Here is a 24,108-nt window from a genome sequence, read left to right on the forward strand (position 1 = left end):
AGCCCGCCGCCAGGGGCTGCCCGCGGCGCTGCCTGAGCGCGGCGGTGTTGTCATGGCAACGGGTCTCCATGCCCATGGGGAGGGGGCGGGAGCTCTGAGGGGACAGGGCCTGGCTCCGCAGGGACACGGCGGGGATTGCCCTGTCCCCACAGCATGACAGGGTCACAGGGGATAGAACCATAAATCATTGAATCATTACGGCTGGAAAAGGCCTCCAAGATCACCTGGTCCAACCGTCCCCCTCCCACCACTGTCACCCACCGAACCATGTCCCCAAGCACCACGTCCAGCCTCTCCTTGAACACCCCCAGGGACGGTGACGCCACCACCTCGCTGGGCAACCCGCTGGGAGGGACTGGCCCTGTCCCCACACCAGGACAGGGACACAGCAGATGGTTAGGCATTGTCCCCACACCAGGTCAGGGACACAGGATGGTTGGCCCTGTTCCCACACCAGAGCAGTGACACGGGATGGACTGGCCCTGTCCCCACAGCATGACAGGGGCACAGGATGGTTGGCCCTGTCCCCACACCAGGAGAGAGAGGTGAGCCCTGAGGATCTGGCCCTGTCCCCACACAGGGCAAGGGACACAAGCCCTCAGGGCATGCCCCCGTGCCTACAACGGAGAGCCCCGAAGGGGCTGGCCCTGTCACCACAAGGAAGAGGGGTCACAAGCCCTGAGGGGCTGGTTCTGCCCCTATACAAGGGCAGAGATGTGGGGTGCGCCCCCTGTCCTCATGCTGGAGCAGGAACATGACTCCTGAGGGTCTGGTGCTGTCCCCACGCTGGCACCAGCTCAGCTTCTGGCACTCCGTGCTGGAGGAGGCTGGCATCTGTCCAGCGGAGTTTCTCCAGCGCCTGTCCGTGCCTCTGCAAACCCTCCTTGCTGCTGTCACTCAGCCTCTTCCAACAGGAGAGGGAGTTTTCAGCCAGATTTTTTCATAAAACATCCCTAAATCCACCAATGGTTCCATAAAGTTCCTCAGACCCCCCAAAGCCAGCTCAGCTTCTTGTTAATCTGCAGGTCCCAGGAAGTCCAGGGGGACGCTGGAGCCTGATGCTCTCATCTGCCTGAGCTCCGTGGCTGGGCTGCCTCAGCCTTGGGGCTGCAAACCCCGTCAGAGCCGGTGTCCAGGAGTGATGCCAGCAGCCAGCGTCTTCCTTCACACCCTGTGCTGCGTGTGCATGTTTCACAGAGCCCAGATCCACAGAGCTGAATCTCTTGAAAAAATCCAGCCTGTATTTTTTTTTTTTTTTTCCTTCTCACAGGGACACAGAACAGCTATTTTATCAGCTCTTTGCATGATCAACTTCACCACCACATTTTGACGGTTTGAGTTTTTCTCTGCCTAGATACCAGCGGGGCGATGCAGGTTACTGAACCATGCAGGCTTTTGGGTTCATTTCTGTGAGTTTTTTCTCCGTTGCCCACGCACCAGCTGGTGCATGAGGAAGTCAGACGGCGCTGCACGGCGTGCGATCCTGCAGGAAACCGGTGCCTTTGCCACCACCACTGTGGGTATGGAGGTGGAGTGAGCCTGGTGGGCAGGCTCTGCACAGGTTTTGCTTTTTTAATGACATTTCAGCTCTATGTCTTGAAGTCATGCAAATGCAGGACAGTCTCAGCTTTCAATTTGCAATTAGTTTCCTAGATGACCAAAAAAAAAAAAAAAAAAAGGCAAAATAACTCCAAACTTTAGAGGCAATGAAAAACATCTCAATGTGTATCTTCAGAAAAGCCCTGGGGCTTTCAAGGCAATTCTGAGGGCATTTCCTCCTGCTTTTCCACAGTCCAGGCAGACACCGAAAGACACAATAATACTACCAATTTCCTGGTTAAACCAACAGCAATATTATCTTCTTCCAATGTATTTTACTGTCATCTACAGTTCAAGTGCTGCACAAAGGGATCTGCTGGCTGCTCTGGACACCACACTGTGACACCACGCTTGCTCTTTCCTTGCAGAAACTCGTTTCGGCTGCTGGGAGGAGAACATGGCTCAGACCGCAGCAGGGAGCTGAAGCCCATCTCCTAACAGTAAGAGGCCACCAAGGTGAGGGACACTTTCTTCCCTGGCTGGCTTCTGTGGCACAGCTGTCCCTTTAGGTTTGGAAGCAGGAGAGAGGGCAGCGAGCCTGGTTGCCCAGAGCTGCCTTAGGGGCACCACAGGGAAGCCTGGAGCGAACTATTTGCTCTCGGCCACTCTGCAGCACCTCCTGCATTGCTCCTGCCCGCAGCTCCAAGCCCAGGTGCTTGCCTGCGTTACGTTCCGCCTGGTGCATCTCTGAGCATCTGTCTTCCAAGCTGCAGCCTTGCTCCCAGGCACGCTTTTCTCTCACGTCTAGATTTGGTACAACCTTGGTTTCTCAGTCCTCACCCTTCCTTGTCCTGATAGGGGTAGATGGCTCCATCCTCACCCTGAGAGCGCTCTTCACTCCCAGGCCTGGCAGATCGCATCTCAAATTTCTCGATAACCCAAGTATTTGGTGTCCTGAAGCAGTTTGGCTTCTCTGGACCTGTCCTAGCACTTAGCCAGCTCTAGGGAGGAAAGCAAGTAGGCTGGGCACATGGCCATGCAACTCCCAGGGCCAAGCAGGCGAGGAACAACGCAGGGAAAAACCAAGCCCTGTGAGGAGGCAGTGAAGGCAAAGAGGACAAGGCGAAGTGTATCAGCTGGGACAAGGAGACACTGAATTAAAAGGACAGTCATTTGATTCACTCACTGCATCTCGGGAAGAGCAGTGCACTACCTCAAAGAGAGCTTGCTTACAGCCGAGAGAAGGGAGTCAGGGCTTAATGACATTTAACTAATTACTGCAAGAGTCACTGCTTAGTTAATTTGGTCGGTTTCTCCTTCATGGCACTGTGTGGACAAGCCCTGGGCAGGAGCAGTGCAGCAGAAATGCCAGCAGCAAGCCTGAGGAAGGAGCTGCTGTCAGGCAGCCTCAGAGAGGGTCCGCTGGGGCTCGGTGCTCCTGGTTGCAGCTGCCATGGCTTCGTTTCCCCCCGAAGCAGCCTGATGTGATCAGCAAGCTGGCAGCAGGGGGCTAACCCAACCACTGAAACCACAAGGGTTAATGTGATGACAAGCTGGGGGAAATGCCTGTTGATCAGAGGGACAATGCCAACGCACAGGGGAGCTGCCCAGTGAAGGCTGGGGGACCAGGGAAGGGAGAACCCAGCCAGGCAGCGCAGCGGTGGGCTGCAGATGCAGAAGGTGACGGAGTGAGACGAACCATCACGCCTGTGGCAGCTTGGCCAGGGCACTGCCTCACCCCTACGATGCGCTCGTGAGGCTGGGTGACCTGCTGCTACCGGCTCCAATCCGTTCCTGCTGGCTTTAAGCCCTCCCGACCACTCTGCAAGGTCGTCTCCCCCCTCCCCAGGCTGTGCCGGGCTCCTGGCAGGGGCTGGCCACATTTATCCCAAGTGCCTGCTTGCACTGACTGGCCCCGACCTCGCTGGGTGCTCCCCAGGCAGGGCAGAGGCGGGGAAGCAGCAATGCCCCGGGGAGGAGGCCCAGAACCTCTTTGACCATGGCACGGCCGAAGGAGAAGCTGTGCCAGAGACCCCAGCACCCCCAGGTCTGCCAAAGCCTCCTGGAAGCTGCCCCGATCCCGCGGTGACGGGCAGAGCTGGAAGCCTTCCCCGGGGGCAGCAGCAGCTCAGGCTGCCCCACGGTGCCCATTCGGTGGGCAGGAGGAACAGAGAGCGAGGGGACAGCACCTGGAAACCTGCTGTGGCTAGTCTTTTCCTTCTTTCTTTTTTTTTTTTGTACAAGGTAAAACCTTTATTACAACTTTTCATTCATAGGTATACAACATCTGAAAGACAGATATGGGGAAAAAAGGTAATATTGTTATAAAATGTCACATTTATTGCTACATTACTGTTATATACAGGACAGTTCTCAAAATCTACTTTAAAAAAGTTAGGATTATTTAAAAATTCCAAATAATCCAGCCAGCTGTTTTGACACTTGTATAAAATTATTTAAAAAAATGAAAACAATTCTTATCTTGAGGCACTCAGAAACACAATTTAATCCCCCAATTGTGATTCATTTCAAAGAACAACTCATTTCCCCACCCCCAAATACTTTATTTTTCTATTTTTTTATTTTTGCTGGGTTAGGCATATATATATATATATTTACTATATATATAGTTCAAAACTATAATGTGTATCTGATTTAAGAACAAGGATTTCAGCCACTTAAGTACATCTGGATTTACAGGTAGGCAGCATAAACATCAAAAGCAAGGACCAATTTTTTTTTTTGTAAAGGCCAAAAACCAAAAACAACCCAAAACTTTCTACGGGGTTAAAAATAAACAACGTCCGCAGGCATCTCCCATCTGCTCTCCCACCCCCCCCCTCCTACAAAAATATATATGAAGAGCAACCAAGTAATGCTTTGTTTTCTCAGGGAGCTCCTTAGAAAATGGCTCCTTTCCTGCAGACCGCGAGGCCGTCCCTGCTCGGCCTCCCCGGGTGCCTCCTTCCCCTCTCACAGCTCCAACACCTCTGGCAGGGGAGCGCTCGGCCTCCCGCGGCCCCGTCCCTCCCCGAGCCCCCGCGTTACAAGGTTTGCTCAAGCGCTGGTGGGTTTCAAGTGATTTGGGAGACGTGGGAAGGGGGAACCGCGGCGTCCCCAGCTTGCTGCTCGTCAGCAGGCGGCCTCGGCACCCGGGTCCCCCCGTTTTACAGCACAACCCCTCTGCTCCCCCCCAGTGCCACTGCCTGCAGCCGCGCTGTGCCCACAGCGGGGATCGCAAGGCCCGAGGAGCAGGAGGCGTACAACAGCAGAGGAACAGCAATACTGGTGTGGAGCCCCACGGCGGGGCTGCCTCTCGCCCCCCGAGGGGGGCACGCAGGACGGGAACACAAGTTTTAGCAGAAAGGATGCCACCTCCACGCTCGGCTCCCGAGGGAGCCCTGTGGGTGAAGGCCCTGAAGATGAAACCTCCGCAGGGAGCAGCAGGTCCCCACACCCGCCGCAGGGGCTGCGGACCCCAGACCCGCTGCAGCACCCATCTTCCAAATCCTCCTAGCCCAGCGGAAGGGCTTGAGCCACCTCGGGGCTGGAGGTGGATGAAGGAAGCCCAGCCCAGCAAGGAGGTGGGACGCAGCTGCTCCACGCGGAGGTGCTGGGGAAGAGGGGGCGAGATGAAGGATGCTGGCAGCGAGCTGCTGAGCATCGAGCAGAAGGCACGGGAGGGTGAAGCGTGCACGGAAGAGCCCCAGGACAGGCCCTGCCCCTCCAATTCAGTGCTCAGCTCCCGCAGCACGAGTTGGAGGGGGTGTTCCTGTGCTCTCATCACTCGTCCACCCCCCTGGTTCCGGGGCGTCGGCCTGAAAATGGTTTTGGAGCTGCTAGAAATGAAGCTGGACCCTGAGAGCAGCAGGGAGCAGGGGCTCAGCAGTCATGGACAAGAGCGGAGAGAAGGGGCTGGGCTGGGACCTGCAGAGCCCCGGGGGAGAGGAGAGGGAGTTGCATAGGATTTCACAGGGCAAAGACCTCGTGCAAGCTTGTGGTGCAGAGAACAGGTCTTGCTATTGCTGGTGTTAAGCAGGAAGGGGGGAATCCAGCAGCCACGGCTTGCTCCAGGTCAGCCAGCCCCGTGTCTGGGGCTCACTGCCTGTCCCAGCCCAGCTCCAGCGCCAGCTCTGCGTCACCTCCCCGTCCCCAGCTCTTTGCTAAAGCCCCAGCCTGGGGGCTGGCTGCACCTGGAGCTGGCCCCGATTCACCAGCACGGCACACAGCAGGGCCTGCAGGACCACGGGCTCTGCTGGGACATAAGTTGGCGGCCATCCCATGAAAGCAAAGCTCAGGGATGGAGAGGAAGGGGAATGGGGGGTCGGAAGCCTCCTGTTTCTCGAGGGCCCCCTCTCCTCTGCGGGCTGAGGGGAGGGAGCAGTGAATCACCCAGCCAGGGCCCAGGCCCCAAAGGCTCTGCTGGCTTCAGCGTGCGTGAGACACAAAGGACCTTTGAGAGAAGCTTCTGCACTGAACCTGAAATTGCAGACTCCTGGGGAAATCCCAGCCTGCCTCTGCCCTTCCTGTTCGATCACCACCGGGCGGCAAGTGCAAAACCTCTAGGAAACCGGCGCATCGCCAACGCACCGACTGCCCACCGAGGTCACGGCTGGGGAGCTCTCACATCACGCTTCTGCATTTCTCAGCTGGAGAGGGCAAAAACCCCAACTGCCGAGCACAGACCAGGGCCCCGAGCAGTGGGCAGGCAGAGCACATCCCCGCACCGTGCGCAGCCGAATCCCTCGCTCCCAGGCTGGAGCTGGGTGCAGGAGGTGGCACGGGCTGCGACCCAGATGTCGCGGGTCCTGTCCCCTCCCGCCGGCACAGCACCTTAGGAAACCAGAGCGAGATGTAAAAGCAGGGGGCAGAGAGCCCGAGGAGATGTTGAGCAGGAGCTGAACGGCAGCCAGGCAAGTTGGCTCGGCTGCGAATGGGTCTGGTGGTGGGTCACAGGCAGGGGAGCGGCTGCCAAAGGAGGGGGGAGCTGGAATTCAGCTCCCCAGGGAGCGCTGGCAGCAGGCGCAGGCGGGGGCTGCCACCACCTCCCGCCGGTGCCGTCAGTGCGAGACCATCGAGGTGCAGTCTCGGAGAGGCTGCAGCTGTTTTGCTCTGGGGCAAAAGCAGGTGAAGGCGAAGAGAGGGAGAAAGAACAAAAATCTGCGAGTTTTGCTGTTAACAAACCAGATTCCAGCCACTCCCCAGCACCTGGCGGCACGCTCGGCTCTGCAAGTGGGGCTGAGGGAGGAAGCACAGCACCGAGTCCACCTCGCAGCACATCACCCGCCCACGGCACCTCCCTGGGCAGGACCACCCTGGGCGAGGGACACTCAGGCAGGGAAGAGAAAGGGGGCAGAAAAGAGATCTCTGAGTTCACCAGCAGAGCTCTCTGGCCACTCCACCTGAAGAGTTTCATTGCAACAGGCTGGTGCTTCGGGGACAGCACCTGGCTGATGATTGTTTTTAGAAAAGCCACTTTCCCTGCAGGTTACAGGCACCACGTTCACCCCAAGCCAAGCACAGCAGGCAAGCCAAAGTCATTTTTCCTCGCTACACTCCTATAAAAGAGGCAGCTCCTGGGCGCAGCAGCGCCAGGCCCCCACATCGTGCTTCCCTGCTGGAGAACGGAGGAACCAAACCCTCCCCAGGCCCTGGCACAGTGGGCTTTATGCTCGAGGACTCATGCCACACCTTTGTCCAAGCCCTGCCAAGGAAGCTAGCCGGTTTTGCTACAAACAAAAGATCTAAACCACCTAAACGCAGATGGAAAGCCCCCTCTCCGTGGGAATGCCCGCCGGTTTGGGGGTGCTGGGAAAGGCGCTGTGTCAGCCAGAGCCCCCTTGGCCTGCGGAGTGTCAGGCAGCACTCAGAGGGGATGAAGCTTTCAGTGAAATTTTGACCCAGTCATAAATTTTCACATGTTCTTTGCTGACAGTTTCTGCATTTTTTTTTTTTACAGGGCCTTTTCTTTCAATCCACCTGTACACGACCACCTTCTCAAGTTCTTGTTGCTAAATCAAAGTGTTGGGGAAGCACTTGAAAGTCTTTTTGTATGGTTTCAAGCTTGCCAGGCTAGGACATTGCTGCATCCCCCCGGTACTGGGGCAGCCGCGCTGAGCCCGCGGAAAGCCCCACATGAGTGCAGCTGACTCCCCACTTCCTACCCCAAAAGAGCACCCAAAAGAGCTCCGGCTGGACCAGCAGGGAGAGAGGGGCCCATCCTGCTCCAGCAACCGCACCCGGCTCCTGTCTGGGATGCCTACAGGGAGACGAGCGATGTCCTGAGTGTTTCCAACACGTTTTGCTAGAGCACAAAGCATGGCTACAAAAAAAAAGAGCACCAGGTTACGCCAAGGAAGTGCTGTGGGACCTAATCCTGTTCACCAGCCCTTCCCCTTCTCTATGCTGAAGCAATGCAGCTCCCCGAGAAACACAGGCCAGAGAAGCAAAGAGGAGAGAGATGGACCCTGCTGCTGGAGCTCCAGCTGTACTCGCTGTCCCCACGTGCCCCCCGGCCAGCCCCGCACCCGCAGGCTGTCCTGCTCAGCCCGGCCCCGCCAGGCAGAGCCAGGCAGCAGCCGGCCCTGGGCATCGGAGGCGCTGCCGAGCTGGGGCTTCGCCTCGCCCTGGGGTGCTGACCCCGTCTGCTGGGAAGATCCGGGCACAAAACACTTCGGAAGTGATTCTGGAGAAGGGGAAGTAGAGGGAAGAAACAAAAAAAAATCCAGGTGGATGCTCTTCTGTTGCCAGCTGCTGATGAGCCGCTGCAGCTCAGCACCATTATGGCCCTGCTGAGCTCCCTGTGCTGGCTCCTGTGCCGGCAGGGCCCCTGCCGCGTGCTGGGGCTTCCTCCTGCTGGGTACACTGGAGGCATCTGCAGCAGTCCTGGTGAGCCTTGGAGTGAAGGGGTCGTTGGCACAGCTCGGCTACCGGAGCATGTCGCGTGGGACGGGTGCTTGCTGCTCCCCGTCCTTCCCAGACGGAGAGAGGAGGCCGGGAGCACTCGACAGCGGCCACCATGCGTCCCCGGTGGCAAGAAGGGTGGCGTGCTGAGCTGAGCTCACCTCTGTGGATGCTTTGGAGACACGACAGCGGGTGAAGGCGGGATGCAAAACCACCCCTCTTCCTGAGCCTGCAGCATTTGCACTTCCAGTGGTCACAGCTCCAGAGCGCGGAGACGCTGCAGAGGCGGGGATCCTGCCGCAGCCACGGCTTGCCGAGGGCTGGAGTGGCTGCTCCCCTTCCCACCACCTCCAGCTCCTGTGTCCGTGCGTCCATCCGCTCCGACGCTGACGGAGCAAGGTCCCCACTGCTGCCTTTGCTCCACCTCCCTCTGCCTCTTCCCAGTCCCTCCAGCTTTGTTCGGTCGTCTTTGTTCAGCACAGCCCCTGGAAGCGCCTCTGACAGCAGGAGTTCGCTCGGATGCGCGGGCGCAGGGCGTTCTCCTCCGCCCCGGGTCTTCCTCTCGCACCCGCGTTGCTTCTTGGCTTACCTTGGAAGCGCACCAGTCCCTCGGTTCTCTTCCACCCCCCAGTGCCTGCTCTCTCCCGGCAGCTCGTCCTCCCTGCCACGGTGCTCCGGAGGCGGGATGCAGCCGCCAGCAGCCTCCAGGAGGAACGCGAACCCTGCAGGGAGCTTTGATGGATCTCGGACCTCGGTCTCCTCCCGGGAGGAGCTGGAGCACTGCAGAGGATGCTGCTGCAACTTGCTTTGCTGTTTAACTTCCTTTTCCCAAATCAGAAGTGGCCAAAGCAAAGAGATGGTGAATTCAGCACGAGTTTTTTTTTTTTTTTTTTTTTTTTTTTTTATAATGGAAGGTACAAGCCAGGCAAGGAAGAACATCTCCTTGCTGTGGCTACATTCGTTTTTAGTGGCTTTCAGAGCCGAATCTGAGAATTCCTCTTTATATCCAGTCTCTCTTAATACAATTTTAATATTCTGGTTGATCCTAAAGATGCAACGTTAACTATAGAAACAGCAGCAGAAAAGCATGGGGTACAAGACATTTTTTTATACAAAAAAAAATCCTTTTCGTCGCTTACAAAACATATGCAAAAGAAGCTAAAAAAAACAAAAGGCATTGCTATTTGTTCTACATAAAAAATCTCATAACTAATGTTCTTTTTTTTTAAAAAAGAAATATTAAGCTTAGGCACAATTTTGCTGCTGGCTGCTTGTGAACAAGCCAAGAGAACACGCCACCCCCTCCTAACTGAGTGATATGTATTGACTGTTCCGCACTTTATACTTAAGGCAATTTTTTTGTTTTTGTTTTGTTTTTGACAAAAGTGTTTTTCCACCCCTTACGTCATGCCAGGATCCGTCCACGTGTGTCAGTATTAGCAGTACTAAAGTTTATGGTTCGAGAAGGTTGCAGGTCACACCGAGGGTTTTCTTCCTACAGATCTCTGTATCCAGAGGAACAAAAAGATCTACAAACAAAACAAGTAAAAGCCACAAATGAGAAAAACCCAAGTGAGAATAAAACAGGGCCACTGTACCGCAGCCTCATCTCTGCAGGAGAAGTCAGCCCTGAGGGCCTGATGTGGCTGAGGAGAGCAGAGACGTGAGCTTGCTGTTTTGCTGGGTTGCCAGCTTTTGACTTTTTAAAAATTATTTTTGGTTTTCCACAGCAGCACCACGCACCCAGGGGATGTGGGGCCACTATGGGGGGACTGCAGGCTGCTGGGTGAGCCCTGCCCCATCTCTCCTGGATGTGTTCAACCCCACGTCAGCACCCCTGTACTGCTCAGACTAAAACCAGGGACAGCCCAGCAGAACCTGCGCCTGCCACGGCCTCGCTTGGGTTTTTCACTTTCTGTGCCTTCCCCAGCATTTCTGGGACCTGCCCTTTCCCTCCCGTGGGACCACCAGCAGTCACTGGTTTCCAGTAGCCGACTGGGGCAGGGCTGGGAAGCGCAGCGCAGAGCTGAGCTTGCTCAGGGTGGTGAGAGCGCCCAAACCCCCTGTGCCAGCTACGGGATGGTGCCTCTGCTCGGGGCAGAGGCTTTGGGTGTGCATGGACGAGCAAATGGCACACGTGTGGCTCAGCCCCCAAAGGTAAATGAAGGAGGACGCCGGCTGCAGCCCAACGATGGGTGCTGAGCTGCTGAAAAGGAGCAGCGCACGTCTGGGCCTGGCTGGGATCACGGGGCAGGGAACAATACCTTTACATGTGTCCGACAGGGTTGTGACCATCTCCTAGACCAGGATGTGAAGCTGAAAGTGTCATCTGGGGATCTCCTACCACTCCGGACACTTTCTCCTCTTCCCGACGCTTCAAGCAGGCTGCCTTAGGGTTCAGATTGCGCTCTATGCCAAAAACAGCAAGGGAGGAAAGGAAGCAACCTCAGTCTGGGCAACAGCATCGTGCACAGCAGCAGCATCCGAAAGCGAGAGGACAGGGTCCCAGGACAGACACACGGGACATGCGAGGAAACGAGCTCGGTGAGAGCTGCTCTCTGCCTGCTGCTCCCGGCAGTGGCTGCAGTAACGTGGCCGGACCCTGCCAGAGCAAAACCCCGTGCCCGGCCGAGCCTCCGTGCCAACCGAAACGTGTGCTTGCTTTCAGAAACCCCCACGTGCCCCAGCCAGCTAACGGAGCCGAGGACTGAGTTTTCCAAAGCTGCTTAATGGGATCCAGGTGCCAAATTCCCATTAAGCACGACAGGAAAGGGACAGAGAGGCTCCGAATCCACCCCGGGGCCGTGGCTTTGGAGAGGTCAGCCGGCGGCGCGGCGCACCCGAGGCAGACACACAACGAAGCAGGAGCCGCACAGAGCCGCACACGCACGCAGAGCCGTGGGGGGAGAGGCCCCGAAATGCACCTGCCAGCTGTTACCATACCTCGTACTTGCTGCTCCAGGCCCAGAATGACCTGCACCGCTTGCTGTAGGATGATCAGTTTGGTCTGTGCTTTGTCCGTTTTTAAGTGCATCTGACACATGCGTCCCAGTTCCTTAAAGGCCTCGTTAATGTCCCGCACGCGCACCCTCTCCCTGGCGTTATTGGCCATTCTCCTCTCCCGGTCCCTCAGATCTTTGTCCTCCAGTGACAAGGCCTCGTCTGTACTGCTGGGTTCATAGCACCACAGGGGTTAGTCAGGGGGGTGGTACCAGGAGGGGGGCTAGACGTTGCCGTGCTGGTAGTGCTTCTGGTGTCCGCTGCGAACGGCCCAAACGGCCTCACTCTGGGTGCCAATTCGCCTCGGGTGCGTTCCGGGGCGGCCCAGGCCACTCGGGCCATCGGCCACCCCTGCGAGCCGCAGGAAGGTGCTGCCAGCGCGGGGCTGGGGGGCTGCGGATGCAGCAGCAGCACCGACAGCTTCCCCCCCACCCCACAAAATTTCACCATTCTGTTTGTTTTCAAAAGTTTGGGAGGCGCGGGGGGTGTCTCAGCCAAAAATGTTAGGTTTATCCCCCAAGACAAAGACTTGTTGGCAGAAACCAAATTCTTCTTTGCAGTTTCCTTCAGAACCCAGAGCTGCAGCCATCCCAGTGAAGGTGTTTGTGCCCCAGCAGCGCAGGGCAGCGGGGCCCAGCACCCTCTTACGGGTGGGGGCAGCACCGGGGTGGGAGCCGAGTGCGCTCGGCTGCTGCTGGAAGTCAGTCTCGGATGCAGACACTGAATCCAGGTCTTTCCATGGGGCCAAAATCCAACCCCAAAGTCAGCTTGGAAGGGGGGAATTTTCTTTTCCAGGCAGGGTTGGGAGCTCAGGAGAGCTTCCACCGCTGGCGGCATCCTGGGGGTGCCCCAAACAGGCTGGTGGGTGGGGAAGGCAGCACCGTGCTGGCAGCATCTTCAACCGTGGCCTCGCCTGCAGCCCGCCCCCTCCGAGCCCCCAATTTGCTGTACAGACGACCTTCTCCCCCAGAGCAAAAATTCTTGCAGGAAAGACACCTTCCTCGGGTGAGACCTCACACCAGGGCAGACCATGGCCTTCGGCTCCAGGGGAGCCACGCGGCGACAAGTTCCCCCTGAAGGTGGGCGGCAGAGGCAGAGCCTTCCTGGGTCCGCTCAGGGGTCTGGAGAGCCCCCGGGCTGCGTCTGACCGCGCGGAGGGGAAGCGAGGGCTCCCCGGATGAGCTTTTGCCTGCGTAGGGCTGGGGGCTGCCGCTGTCCCTGCCGCTGTCCCTGCCTCTCCCCAGCGCCTGGGGACGCCGCGGCCGGGGAGTGGAGCCTGGCAGTGACGGGGCTCGTTCCTCCCAGCTAACGCTGGTGGCTGCGGCTCCCGGCAGCACTGCGGCTCCTGGCAGTGCTGCAGCTCCGGCAGCGCCTTGCACGCCGCAGCCGAGCAGGATGGAGCCCTTTCCCCGCCGCCAGCAAGCGCTACTGGAGGTTTGTGGGGCCGTGCCGCATCCTCGGGGCTGTAAGGATGTGCGGCACCTTGGCCACTTTGTGGCACCTGCCTGCCTGGCTCCTGTAACACCTCCCTGATCTCCTTCCTCTTCCTGCCCTGTTAGCCACTGATCGCGGCAGAAGGACCCCAGCAGCCCTGGCTGGGCACACGGGGGCCCGATGGCCCCACTGCAGCCCCGCAGGAGGGGATGTGGGGTCGGCTTCTCTCCTGCAGAGCAGCCTGGAGACCAAAACCGCTGGAGAAGTGACACCCTAGCTGCCTGCGCTAAAGTCTGCCAACGGCAGCACACGGGGCTCGGCTTGCCTCCCCAGCTGCGTCCAAGAAGGGTTTAAAAAGGGACAAGCGTGGGAGACCAAAGTGACCACGGTGCCAACTCTGTCTAACCCAGCCCCCCGCCGCCCCTCGGCTCCTGTCTCCATCCGCAAGCAGCAAGTACAAGGTAGAGAGTGGGACCACCGAGAGGTCACGGCTGGGGACTGTCTGTAGGAGATCAGAAAGAACAGAACCAAAAAATAAAAACTCGAAATAAAAAAAAGGAAGGGGAAATTAAAAAAGAGACAGGAAAAAATATACGTTATGAAAGGCAAAAAATTACAAACTGAAGAGAGGCACAAAGGACTCCAACATCAATGCAACAGCAGAGGCCAGCAGAGAGGAGCACAGCCAGGCACAAACCACGGATTCGTGTTACAACAGCCTCTGCAGAGAGAAAGGGGGTTAACCTGCCCGGCTCCGGGAGGCAGGAGCATGCACTGCGGGTTGCGGGAACAAAGCAGCAAAGTCCTCCGGAGCAGGAAGCTGAGCCCTGTGAGCCCTGCGCCTCCCCTCCGGGCGCACACGCGTGGGGAAGGAGCGAGCCTGCCCCGGCGAGGGGGAGAGCCCACACGTGGCCGCTGCTGGCTCCGGGCCCTGCTACGGACACGCAGAGCTCCCGGCTCGTGCGGGAGAGCGGTTCTGAGAGGCGGCGAGGGCTGCCCGGTCCTGGGCTCAGCGGTGCCGTCCCATCGCACGGTGCCTGCGCTCCCCAGCGCTGTGCCAGGGAGGAAGGACGCACCTCCCGAGCAGCCACAGGGAGGGATGGGCACTGGGCTTGGAGCTGCCCTCGGAGCGGTTTCAGGTCCTCTCAAGATTTGCTGTTTGTTTGTTTGTTTGGGTGGTTTTTTTGCTGGCCAAGCAGCTGAGCAAAGCGGCTGGCTGCAGGAAAGCGGGGACAGCCGCTGGGGCTGGCGGGCGCAGGTTCCCCCTTGGGGACCAGCATGCAGCACACGTGATGGCAGGGGGGAACAAAAGAGAGAACAGCAGGGTTGCAAAAAAAATTAAAAAAATAAAAAAAAAGGACAAAAAAAGAAAAAAAAAAAAGGACATCAACAGCCTTGGGAATCCAAGGCCACAGGGCAGAGAGAAAGTGCAAGGCACCATAGCACATGTCACAGGAGACAGACAGACAGACAGCCCCGTGCCGATCAGATACGTAAAATATCACCACTCCGGGACCCTCACTGACCTCTAACTTGTTGCTCCAGGTTCAGTATGACTGATACGGCCTGGTGTAGGATTAGCAGTTTGGTCTGCGGTTTTTCGCTGTTTAGGTGGAGTTGGCACATGCGTCCGAGCTCTTTAAAGGCCTCGTTGATGTCACGGACCCGCAGGCGCTCACGGGCATTATTGGCGACCCTCCTTTCTCTCTCTCTCTCGGCTTTTTGCTCTGGGGGAAGAAGATCGTCCTCCTCATCCTCATCTTGACTAATGGTTTAAAATAAGAACGAGACAGGGACATTCCTCGCGTGCACTCTCAGCACTGGTCAACTCACAGAAAAGAAACACACATCGGGCACCGAGACGCTGCGCCCCGCGTGCCCCCGCTGGGACACGGGGACATGCAGTGACTTTGGAGAGAAGCAATTAAAACTCTTCTTCCATCCCCTCCACCCCCCCCTTTTTTTTAAAATACGAAACAAATAAAGAAACCACAACAATGCGATTAAGGCCTGAGTTTGTCGCTGGGAGGTCGTGCGGTGGCCTGGAGAAGGCATTCAGGGCTGACCACTGGTGTCCCCAGCTACAATTTCGGGGACAGGCAGCACCTGCTTCTGGGGCAGGAGGTGGCTGCTGCCCGGCAGGAGCGGGGCCGGCACTGCCCCTCTGGGCAGCATCGCCCTGGCGAGGTCCCCGAGCCGATGGCGAAGCTGCGGACAAGCCAGCACGCTGGAAGGACTCTACCTGATCCGCTGCCACGTGTCTGGCTGGATGCGACGGGGATTCAGGAGCCCCGAGGCAGACAGCAGAGCCGAGCTGAAGCAGGGAGGAGGCTGAAAACTCCCCCAACCTCCGGCCAGGGACGCTGGGCGCCCCTTCCTGCCTGAGCACAGCCACGATGCCCCCAGCGACCACACAGGCGGGCGCAGCTTGCACGGACAAGGCACAAAGCCTCCGGCCGCGGGGACGGGGGCAGCAGGGCAGGGAGGCCGGGAGCCTTCCCCAGCACGGCACGGCCCACACCACGCATCTGCGAGGATGGGCAGGGCTCCTGTGGTGGGCAGGGGCTGGCGGGTCCACACCACGGGACGACCCCTGGCCTCACCGGGCCGAGCCCAGCGCCCGGGGGTCACCGTGGCCGTGCCCCAGCCCGAATGCCTTCAGACAGGTAACAGAGTAAGTGAAGGGAGAGACCTGTTCAAAGAGCACCTTGTTCTGTTCCGGGAGGGTTTCAGCTCCTTCTTCTCCTCTTCTGAGTTATCCGCCACTGATGTGTTCTCCTCGTCCTCCTTCTCCTCCCGCTTTATTTCGCTGGTTCCTGAGGAGACGCTGCTTCGCCCCAGCCCCCCTGACAAGCCTGCCGAGGAAGCAGAGGGGGTTGGAGCAGGCTGGGGGGGTCCACAGCCAGCAAAGCTGGAGGGTCACTGGCTCTGCCCCATGGCTGCATCCCATCCCCTTCACCCCCCATCCCACCCCCCACCCCTTCCAGGGTCAGAGCCCAGCCTTCCCCCAGCAGCACAGGGCCCGGGGGCTCTTTGCACCCACAGCCGAAGGGACAGGAACACACAGGACAAACCAGAAGCCACGTCAAGGACCTCTGGAAAAGGGTCAGCACCGGAACCACCAGGGAGCACCAGCCTTGTGAGAGCCCCCACCCCGAGCTGCCGTGGGACTGGAGCGTGCGCGCGTGCAGAGCTGCCTTACCGCTGTACGTGTCCTGCGGCCTGCTGAGGTCAGGGAGCGAGCTGGGCTGTGACGGAAGTGTGACATGGTTGTGGAGCATGCTGGGGGTGCTGGACAGCCCGTCTTCTGGGTGACCTCCTCCCACCTACAGCAGAACAAGCAGAGCAAGCCTTGAGGGGTGGCAGTGTCACGGCCAGCGGGCGCAGGTCACCCCGAGCAGAGCCGCGTGACCTCCCTGCACGCTCCCACCGGGAGGGCTTGCATGCAGGAGAGGAGAGCCAACCTACACCGGCTCCACTCCAGGGACTGTGGTGAGGACACTGCAGAAAGCAGCTCTGTGCCCCACGGGAAAGCCTCTCTCTGCTGGGATGCACGGCTCGCACGCTGCAGAGACACCCTGCGTGGTTGCACGCATCCTGCCTCCGCCAAGCACCAATATTTCTGCAAGCCGCCCAAAAGCCCCTGGAGCAGGGGACATCCCGGCAGCACAGACGTCACTCTGAAGGGCTTGGATGCACAGGGCAAGGGTTGGGCAGCCTTCCTGAGCCTGAACCCCCCCAGGGCCGCACTGCATTGGCAGGGCAGAGCCAGCCCTGCTGCAAGCGCTCATTTCCGCAGCTGGCACTGGTTTGTGGCACGGGACACACAGGTTGTCCATGGCTTAGCCGTAGAGATGGGGGTGCTCGGGTGCAAAGCACGTCTGGTTCTCCAGAGAGTGGAAATGCATTAATGTTCACTTCAGCAGGGAACCAGACCTGCCAAAAACATGCTGCTGTGGACAAGGGGGGACCCTGGGGAACCAGCACAAGACCCCGTGGGTGCTCAGAGCACCTGGGATCAGCGGTGGCAGTTCAAAGCTGCCACCCAAGCTGGACAAATCGAGCTGCTCTCACACCAAAAGCGACGTCCCTCCAGCTGTTGGGGGACATCGGGACATGGGTTCCTGACACAGCCCCACCAGCCACCACCGTGTGCTCCCCCACTCACCAGACTCGGGTGCCTGCTCCCCAGGGACATGACCGAGGCAGGGAAGGCCTGGCCCAGGCTGCCCACAGCGGCGCTGTGGGCTGGTGCTGAGCCCAGGAGCCCGTGCATGTCCCCGTGGCTGCTCGGCATGGCAGCTGTCTGGCCCACGGCGTGATTCCTCAGCACGTGGATGGCTTCGTCCAACCTGTCTTCCATTTTGTTTTGCTTCAGGGAGCGGGTGGAGAAACAAACCTGCGTTAACGCCCGCAAAGCCAGCAGCCCCTTGCAGCCCTCTTGCTAAGGCTGCAACCACACCTCCGCTGCTGCGAGGCGGACGTGGGGAGAAACAACACCCTGACCCCGGCACTGCCACCCCCAAGGACACGAGGTGTCACACCAGCAGGTCTGCTCTGACAAGGCGGGCAGAAACCAGCACAAATCTGTAAGGCTGGGCCAGCCCCGCAGTGATGTGGGTGGGCTGTAAGGGGCTAAGGGTGCTGGGCTACGTCAGCAAGGCTGTGGGCTCGGGGAATCAGGTGCCCAAATCTGCTCAGCTGCACCCAACCGTGTACCAACCACCCCCTTTCAGGTCCCAGACGTCTGGGGGAGAGGCGTTTACCCAGCCCGCTCCCACCAGGTGCCTGGTGGAACAGAGAAGGAAAGGAGAAAGGAGAACCTTGGGCAACACTTACTAAGGTGTGGAGGCTCCCTTCGTAGCTGGGAGATAAGGCACCCTGTCCGCTCGCTCGCGACCACTGGGATGTGCCTGCAAACAAACGGTGACAGCTTGGGACCGGGCACAGCAGCCGCTAGGTGGGGCTGGAAGCTGGGCCAGCACGGGGCCACCAGAGCGCTGCGCAGGCAACCATGGCATGCACTGCGATGCACAGGGCCACCAAGGCGCTGGTCACACCATGCAAGGCCACCGTGGCACTGGTCACGCCACGCACAGGGGCTGGTACACATAGGTCTGGCCACGCCACGCGCAGGCACAGGTTTTGCCTCTGCTCCCCATCACCGCTCCCAAGGCAGCGGGGTGCCTGCCGAGGAGCTTTGGCTCTGGGCAGGTGCCCACCTTATCTCACAGAGATGCTGCCAAGGGTTGTGGTCTGGTCCCACGGCCACCCGGGGGAATTTCTGTATGGCCCCTGCTGCTCTGCCTTGTCAGGAACCTGAGCTCAGGTCTTCAGAGCTTGAGAGGTTTTAAAATCCGTATTATCTCAGGGAAGAGGCAGGCGGTGTGCCCACGCTGCTGGGCCAGGGACCAGGAATGCGCAGCTCTGAGCACCCCTCCCAGAGCCTCCACGTCTGCTCCCATTTCGGTGGAGCAGCAGGCCGGGGGGGTTACATCGCTCTGCACCCAGGCACCTGGGAGGTGGACCTTCAGCAGATGCTGAAAATGCTTTTTACTAGTTGGCTGCGTCCCAGTTCAACCTGGGCTCCTCTCATGGGAGACAAAACCAGGGAAAAGCTGCCCAGGCCCCACTGAGACAGGATGCTCGGGGACGGAGCTCTCTGAACGGCGTGAGGAGTTCGAGGGGGGGCAGAGATGCTCCAGGCTTGCTCCTCCAGCAGAGCCACCTCCCGAAATACCTCCGCAGGGGCAAACCCAGGGGCATGCAGGGCCATCGCCCCGCGTGCCACGTTCCCAGTGCTGTGCCATAGGATGGGAGCTGCATTGTGCACTGCTCCACTCGGAACAGAGGGGGACATACACCTTCCAGCTTTCTTTTCCTCCCTCTTCACTCCCCTGCTTTCAAAAATAAGGGGGATTTGGTCAGATTGCCAAAAGCAGAGGGTCTTTAATGAGGGTTTGGAGCTGATCTGTGAAGCACACTGCAAACCTCACGCATACCTTTACACGAAGAGCAACGCTTTCACCTACCTGCAAGGCCCTGAGGGGAGCCGACCGGTGTAGAGGGGTTTGATGAGAAGTTATTGCTAGAGTGATCTGGGGAATAAATCTGGAGCAAGAGAAGCAGGGCACAGTCAGCAGCGCTCACCCCGTGCTCGCTCTCCCCTTCCCAAGCACCACCGCAGCGAGGACCAGCACGTCCCTCCCGTCCCAGCGCCAACCCCAGAGCTACCCCCAGCACCCTGGGAGCCTTTGCCCTGCAGGTCTCCCTTTAACACTGGGGTCTCCCTTTGTCCCCCCACTGCCGCTGCCCCTGCAGCTGCAGCCTCCCTTCTTGGGGTCCCACTGTGGAAGGAAGCAAGAGACCCAAGAAATTATCGTGGGGTGCAGCACCTTTTGCAAAAGCAAAGGTCCCTGTGCTGAAAGGGACAGGGGCAGCCTCAAGCTCTGAGAGCCCAGCAGCAAAGGATGCTGCTCCCCAGGGGAACCAGTGCCCTCCACTTTGAAGCAGCACACAGGGACAGGGCACCAGGACCCTCAGGTCCTACCACAAGGACAGTGCGGGGCACATGGCTGTGCGGTGCAGTGGCAGCTTGTGGGCACGGGTCTGCCCATGGGGCTGTTGTAACGCCCAGTGCCTCAGTTTCCCCATCTGCTAAGGGGAAGCTGTGTTCCTGGGGTGCACAGGCTCACCCAAACTTCTTGTGTCTATCTTCCCCACTGCCAAGAGGGTCCCTGTTACAGAGGGGAGGCCTATAGGGACAGGGAGTGGGTTGGGGATCTGCCGCAGCTCTTACTGAAGCTAGTGCCTTCCCAAGCGCGTCTCCTGAGCTCCCGGCCGTGGTTCCTCTGTTACCTGTCAGGAGAGGACAAAGACATCACTGCAGGGCACCAGAAACCCGCTGGGATGAGACACCTCGTACCTGACCTCCTCTTTACCTGCTCTCAGATTGAAATCCCTCATTCTTACTGCTTTTCTTGAAAAATAAATGGCTGCACAGCTCAGAGCAGCCCGGACGAGGGCATGTGTGCCCCACTGGCTTCTCTGCGGCCGCAGAAACGTCTCGATGAGACGAGGCTGAAGGCGTCGTGCCCTGACAGCAGCCAAGCGTCCCCACCACAGCAGGAGCCACTTTAGCAGGGCACTTTAGGCCCCTACAATCCCCAGCTTGTTCAGAGAAGGGGAAAGAAGGGTTTCCCTAGGAATCAAGGTCAGGGACCTCACTTGCCAGGGAACACGAGTCCTTTTCAGTAACAGCCTTTGTAACAGGTTCAGCAGGGCCAGAGATTCAAGCACTCAGGGCTGTAATTTGAACGCAGCGCCCCGGATTTAGATGAATGGCTTCACGCGAAGCCCCTGCGCCTTCCTACAACTTGGTTCCAACTCCCCCCGCAGCTCACTTGAGCCGTGGCATCCCCACGGGGCGATTTTGCAGACCCTGGTCTCCTCCCGGACTCACTCAGGGGGGTGCCAGCCCCTGCTGCCTCGGGAGGCCAAAACCCCGCACCCGACCCCTGTTAGAGCTGGCCCAGGCATCCCACAGGGGTGAGCTGCGCGTTGCGTGGCACACGAGGGACAAAGAGGGCACACAAGGGACAAAGAGGACACAGGTGTCACAGCCCGTCACTGCGTGTCGGCACGAGGCTCCGCGGGGTGCCCGGGGCCCTACGTACCCATCATGGTGTCCGTCCCGCTGATTGGGGGCGTGTGGCTGGAGACGCCATACGGGGTGGAGGCTGAGGAAAAGCCCGACACGGAGGGGAGCCCGCCGTTGACCTCTCCTGAATGCAGCTGGTAATTCTGGCAAGAGGGGGGAAAGGGGTGAGGGAGGCCCCCGAAAGGCTGCAGCCACCGGAGCTCTGCCCGCAGGGCTGTGCCACGGCTCCCGGGGGATGACGGGGACGTTACCATGCGTTCGTGCTGATGTAAACTGTTGAAGCCGGCGGGCTGCGGGAGCGGGGAGGAGGAGCTGCCCAGCATGGCCCCGTAACTTGACTGGCTCATGGCACCGGGTGAACTCCACAGGTCTGGCGAGTTATGGAGCCCGTCTGCAAGGGAAGGCAGAAGTGAGCTGGGCAGAGATGCCGGCACGTGTCCTGCAGCCTGGGCTGGGGGCTGCATCCGTCCCCTTCAGCCATTGCCCACGCTGAGCATTGCCCTGTTTTGGCACATGGAGCTGTTTTGGGGCTGCATCTTGTGCTCCAGCCCCAACCACACGCCGTGCAATTCCTCCCCGTGCAATTCCTCCATCGGCCGCAACGTGCTGGGCAGCCCCTGCGGCGCTGGGGTGGTTAATAACTCACCTGCCATATAAAAGGCTCCGGGATACACAGTGCTGGGAGGTTTCGAGGGGGTATATCCAGCTGGATCCCTGCTGTAGTCATCACCTGAGTTGGATGGATACACCTGCAGAGGGGGAAGAAGGGGTGAGGAGCAGTGCTCAGCCACCCGCCGGCCCCGCTTGCTCCCTGGGGGTCACCCCCCCAGCACAGCTTCGCTTCCCCTCATCCCAGCAGGCAACAAAAGAGGCAAAATTTGGCAAAAGAGGTGGGGGTCAAAGTGACGGGGATGGTACCAAACAGCCAGGGAGTGGCGTGGGGTCGAGCCGACCAGCTTGCGCCTTCCCGTAACAGCACCCAGGAGGCCGGCACCAGCACAAGTTTCGACTCGCTGCTCTAGTTCCCTTTTCTGCGGTTATAGCTTTTTATGGGTAACCACAAACATGATCATTTCTGCGCGCTAACCCGCACCCAAGGGCATGGGCCGGGCCGGGAGGAGATGGCGCTGGGTGGTGGGGATGGGGACCAGCGAGCCCTCGGGACCAGCTCATCCCCACGCTGCGTTCACTTGTGAACCCGTGGGCTGCAAGGTGCCACAGCTTTGTTTTATTTATTTTAACAATCCTTCTTCATTCCAGCAGCAGGACAGCCCCCAAAACCCCAGCCTGTGAGCATCCCAGGGCTGTAGGGACACACGCAGCCTCCCAGACCCCACAGGGGGAGTGCCTGGCCCCAGCCCTGCTCCTTGCACTTGTGCCCGGGGTCAGGCTGCAAAGCACCAAAAACGGGGAGATGACAAAGCTGTGACCTGAGCAGTCCCTCGTGCGGAATGGCACATGGGAAAGAACAGCTTTTGGAGGGCTTTCGGCCAGATTTTTGCAGCTCCGTTCGGTATGTGGTACTTGCCAGTACATTAAACAAAAAAAGATTTTTTTTCCCTAAATTAACCAACCGCATCCTAGAAAGCCCTCGCAGAAAACCATCATGCGCTTTGTGCAAAACCATACATTTTTAAAGCAGGAATTCAACACGCAAAGAAACCGAAATGCCACTCGAAATTACGTGAGAACCTTTGTTTCGGCCTATTTTCATCACCCCTTGATTCATTCTGAAACTGCTATTTGATTTTTTTTTCTAATACCCACGAAAGCAGAGGCGGGTGCAGGGGCTGGCTGGGCATGCTCAACCAGCTCTGCCTGGAAGATGCAGCTCTCTTTGGAAAGGAAACTGGCCTCAAGTTTTTCTTTCCCCACACCCAGCCAGCCCCTCTGACCCCTTCTCCTCACCCAGTACGGGAGGGGGAGCATAATTGTTCTCTATTTCTGCAATTGCCCAAAACACTGAGAATTTCTTCTTTTTAGGGGGAGGAATAGATTAAAAAAAAATCTCTGAAATGCACCACTGATTATATTTAAATGCATTACTTCTTTTTCCCCTTGGGCCCCAGGTTCCTGCTTCTTGGACCAACTTCCCTTGAGCCCCGTGGGCAGCGCTCACCCTGCACACAGTTCTCATCCGTGCCAGTCTCTGTCCCTGGGAGCAGGCGGCTCCATCCGAGGCCAGCACTCCCCCCGTGGCCCCCTGCCTGCTCCCCTTTGGGTGCTGACCTCCATGGGGAGGCTTTGCCCTAAACCAGATCTGAAGAAACCTCCCCAGGGCCAGCGCGGGGCTTCCCTGGTGGGCGGCTGGACCCCATGGGGCACCAGGGAGCTAAAAGCAACTTGTGGGCATCAGCGCCACCAGGGAGCCAGTGAAAAACGAAAATAAAGAGAGGGGAAGGGTAAAATCCGACAGACAGAAACCGCCCTCCATCCCTCGCTCAACAAATGAAGATTTGGGGGGGGCTTTGCCTTTGTGCCGCATCGAGCGTGTCTTTGGAGGAGCCCCACGCGTGGGCAGCGCGTGCGCACGGCGGCCGGGGAGAGCGGGGGAATGGCGGAGGCTGCGAAGAATGAGAATCCAGTAAATTGACTTTTCCTATAATTTGATTAAATAGCGGGAGCTGGGACAGGGAATCGAATGAAGCACGTCTAATAGCCCTGCGCCATCTGCCAGGGGCTGGCACCTGGCCAGCACGCGAGGCAGCTGTGCGGCAGCGGAGCGGGGGGGCTGTGGTGAGCCTCAGCATCCATTTAATAAATCCAGAGCGAAAATAAGAAGAATAAAATAGTGGGGAAGAAGGGAACAGGGTTGCAAAGCAAGGGGGTTTCGCCTCGCTGTGAACCTGCCCTGTTCCGACATCCCCAACCCTCTGCCTCCCATCAGATCCCGAGGGTCCCATTTCCCTATCCCAGCCCCAGCGGTGCCCCCAGCCCCTCCAGATCTTTAATTTCACTTTTGGGGAGCCAAGGGGAGGCTTTGAAAAAGCCGTCTGAGCTTTTCCCCAGAGCAGCAGAGAGGGTGCAAGGCGCATCCCAGCCCCACTGTGCACGGGGGAGCCGGCTGAGCCGCGGCTGCCGGCCAAGCGCCGCAGGAAGCGGTAAATCAGCGCCAGGTCCCTGCTCCCCCCCGCGGCCCCAGCCCTCGCCGGCAGCTCCGGCGTCGGCTTCGAGGACCTCTAGGTGAGGTCATTTCCTCCAGTTAGAACTGCCAGCGCGGCGAGAGCTGGCGAGGGAGCTGCGTGAAAAGCCCCAGCACTGGGAGTCGCAGGGATTTTTTTTTATTATTATTATTTTTCCCCTTCCCTGTTTTTCTTGCTTAAATGCATAAACTGGGGTGGGACTCCAGGCAGACTAAAATCAAACAGAGCAGTGACCAGACTGCAAATTCACAGGCTGAAGCAGCTCCCAGCCACCATGCTCACTGCAGCAACAAAACCCTGCAGGAACCAACTCGCACAAAATCCCCCCCAGCTTCCTCCAGCAAGGCCAGCTGAGGTGCAGGGGCCTCATCCAGCCCCAGGTGCTGTGCCTGGGGACGCCTGCGCGTGGGAGAGTGCGGCTAGGAGCCC

The 24,108-nt window shown here is 58.7% G+C and overlaps 1 protein-coding gene across 14 annotated transcripts in view; it reads right to left on the minus strand.

Moving 5' to 3' along the window:
• Window positions 1-3,856: 3,856 nt before the first annotated feature.
• The window catches only part of TCF3 (transcription factor 3), a 73,801-nt gene continuing 53,549 nt past the window's right edge, over window positions 3,857-24,108 (minus strand). For 2 of the 14 annotated variants that reach the window (XM_035569672.2, XM_035569674.2), the window contains exons 9-20: window positions 21,183-21,285; window positions 20,788-20,927; window positions 20,553-20,679; window positions 19,676-19,734; window positions 18,909-18,987; window positions 17,716-17,789; window positions 17,045-17,248; window positions 16,079-16,202; window positions 15,584-15,731; window positions 11,386-11,612; window positions 10,707-10,851; window positions 3,857-9,971 (exon numbers count right to left, since the gene is read on the minus strand). In XM_035569672.2, coding sequence (XP_035425565.1) covers window positions 10,709-10,851; window positions 11,386-11,612; window positions 15,584-15,731; window positions 16,079-16,202; window positions 17,045-17,248; window positions 17,716-17,789; window positions 18,909-18,987; window positions 19,676-19,734; window positions 20,553-20,679; window positions 20,788-20,927; window positions 21,183-21,285 — 1,428 coding nt within the window. In that variant the 3' untranslated portion in view covers window positions 3,857-9,971; window positions 10,707-10,708. Of the gene's footprint in view, window positions 9,972-10,706; window positions 10,852-11,385; window positions 11,613-14,402; window positions 14,642-15,568; window positions 15,732-16,078; window positions 16,203-17,044; window positions 17,249-17,715; window positions 17,790-18,908; window positions 18,988-19,675; window positions 19,735-20,552; window positions 20,928-21,182; window positions 21,286-24,108 lie in introns of all 14 variants that reach the window. The other 12 variants (XM_035569669.2, XM_035569666.2, XM_035569667.2 and 9 more) reach the window with 6 other exon arrangements.

Source organism: Cygnus atratus, chromosome 26 (genome assembly GCF_013377495.2).
Source record: "Cygnus atratus isolate AKBS03 ecotype Queensland, Australia chromosome 26, CAtr_DNAZoo_HiC_assembly, whole genome shotgun sequence".
Classification (NCBI taxonomy): Eukaryota; Metazoa; Chordata; class Aves; order Anseriformes; family Anatidae; genus Cygnus; species Cygnus atratus.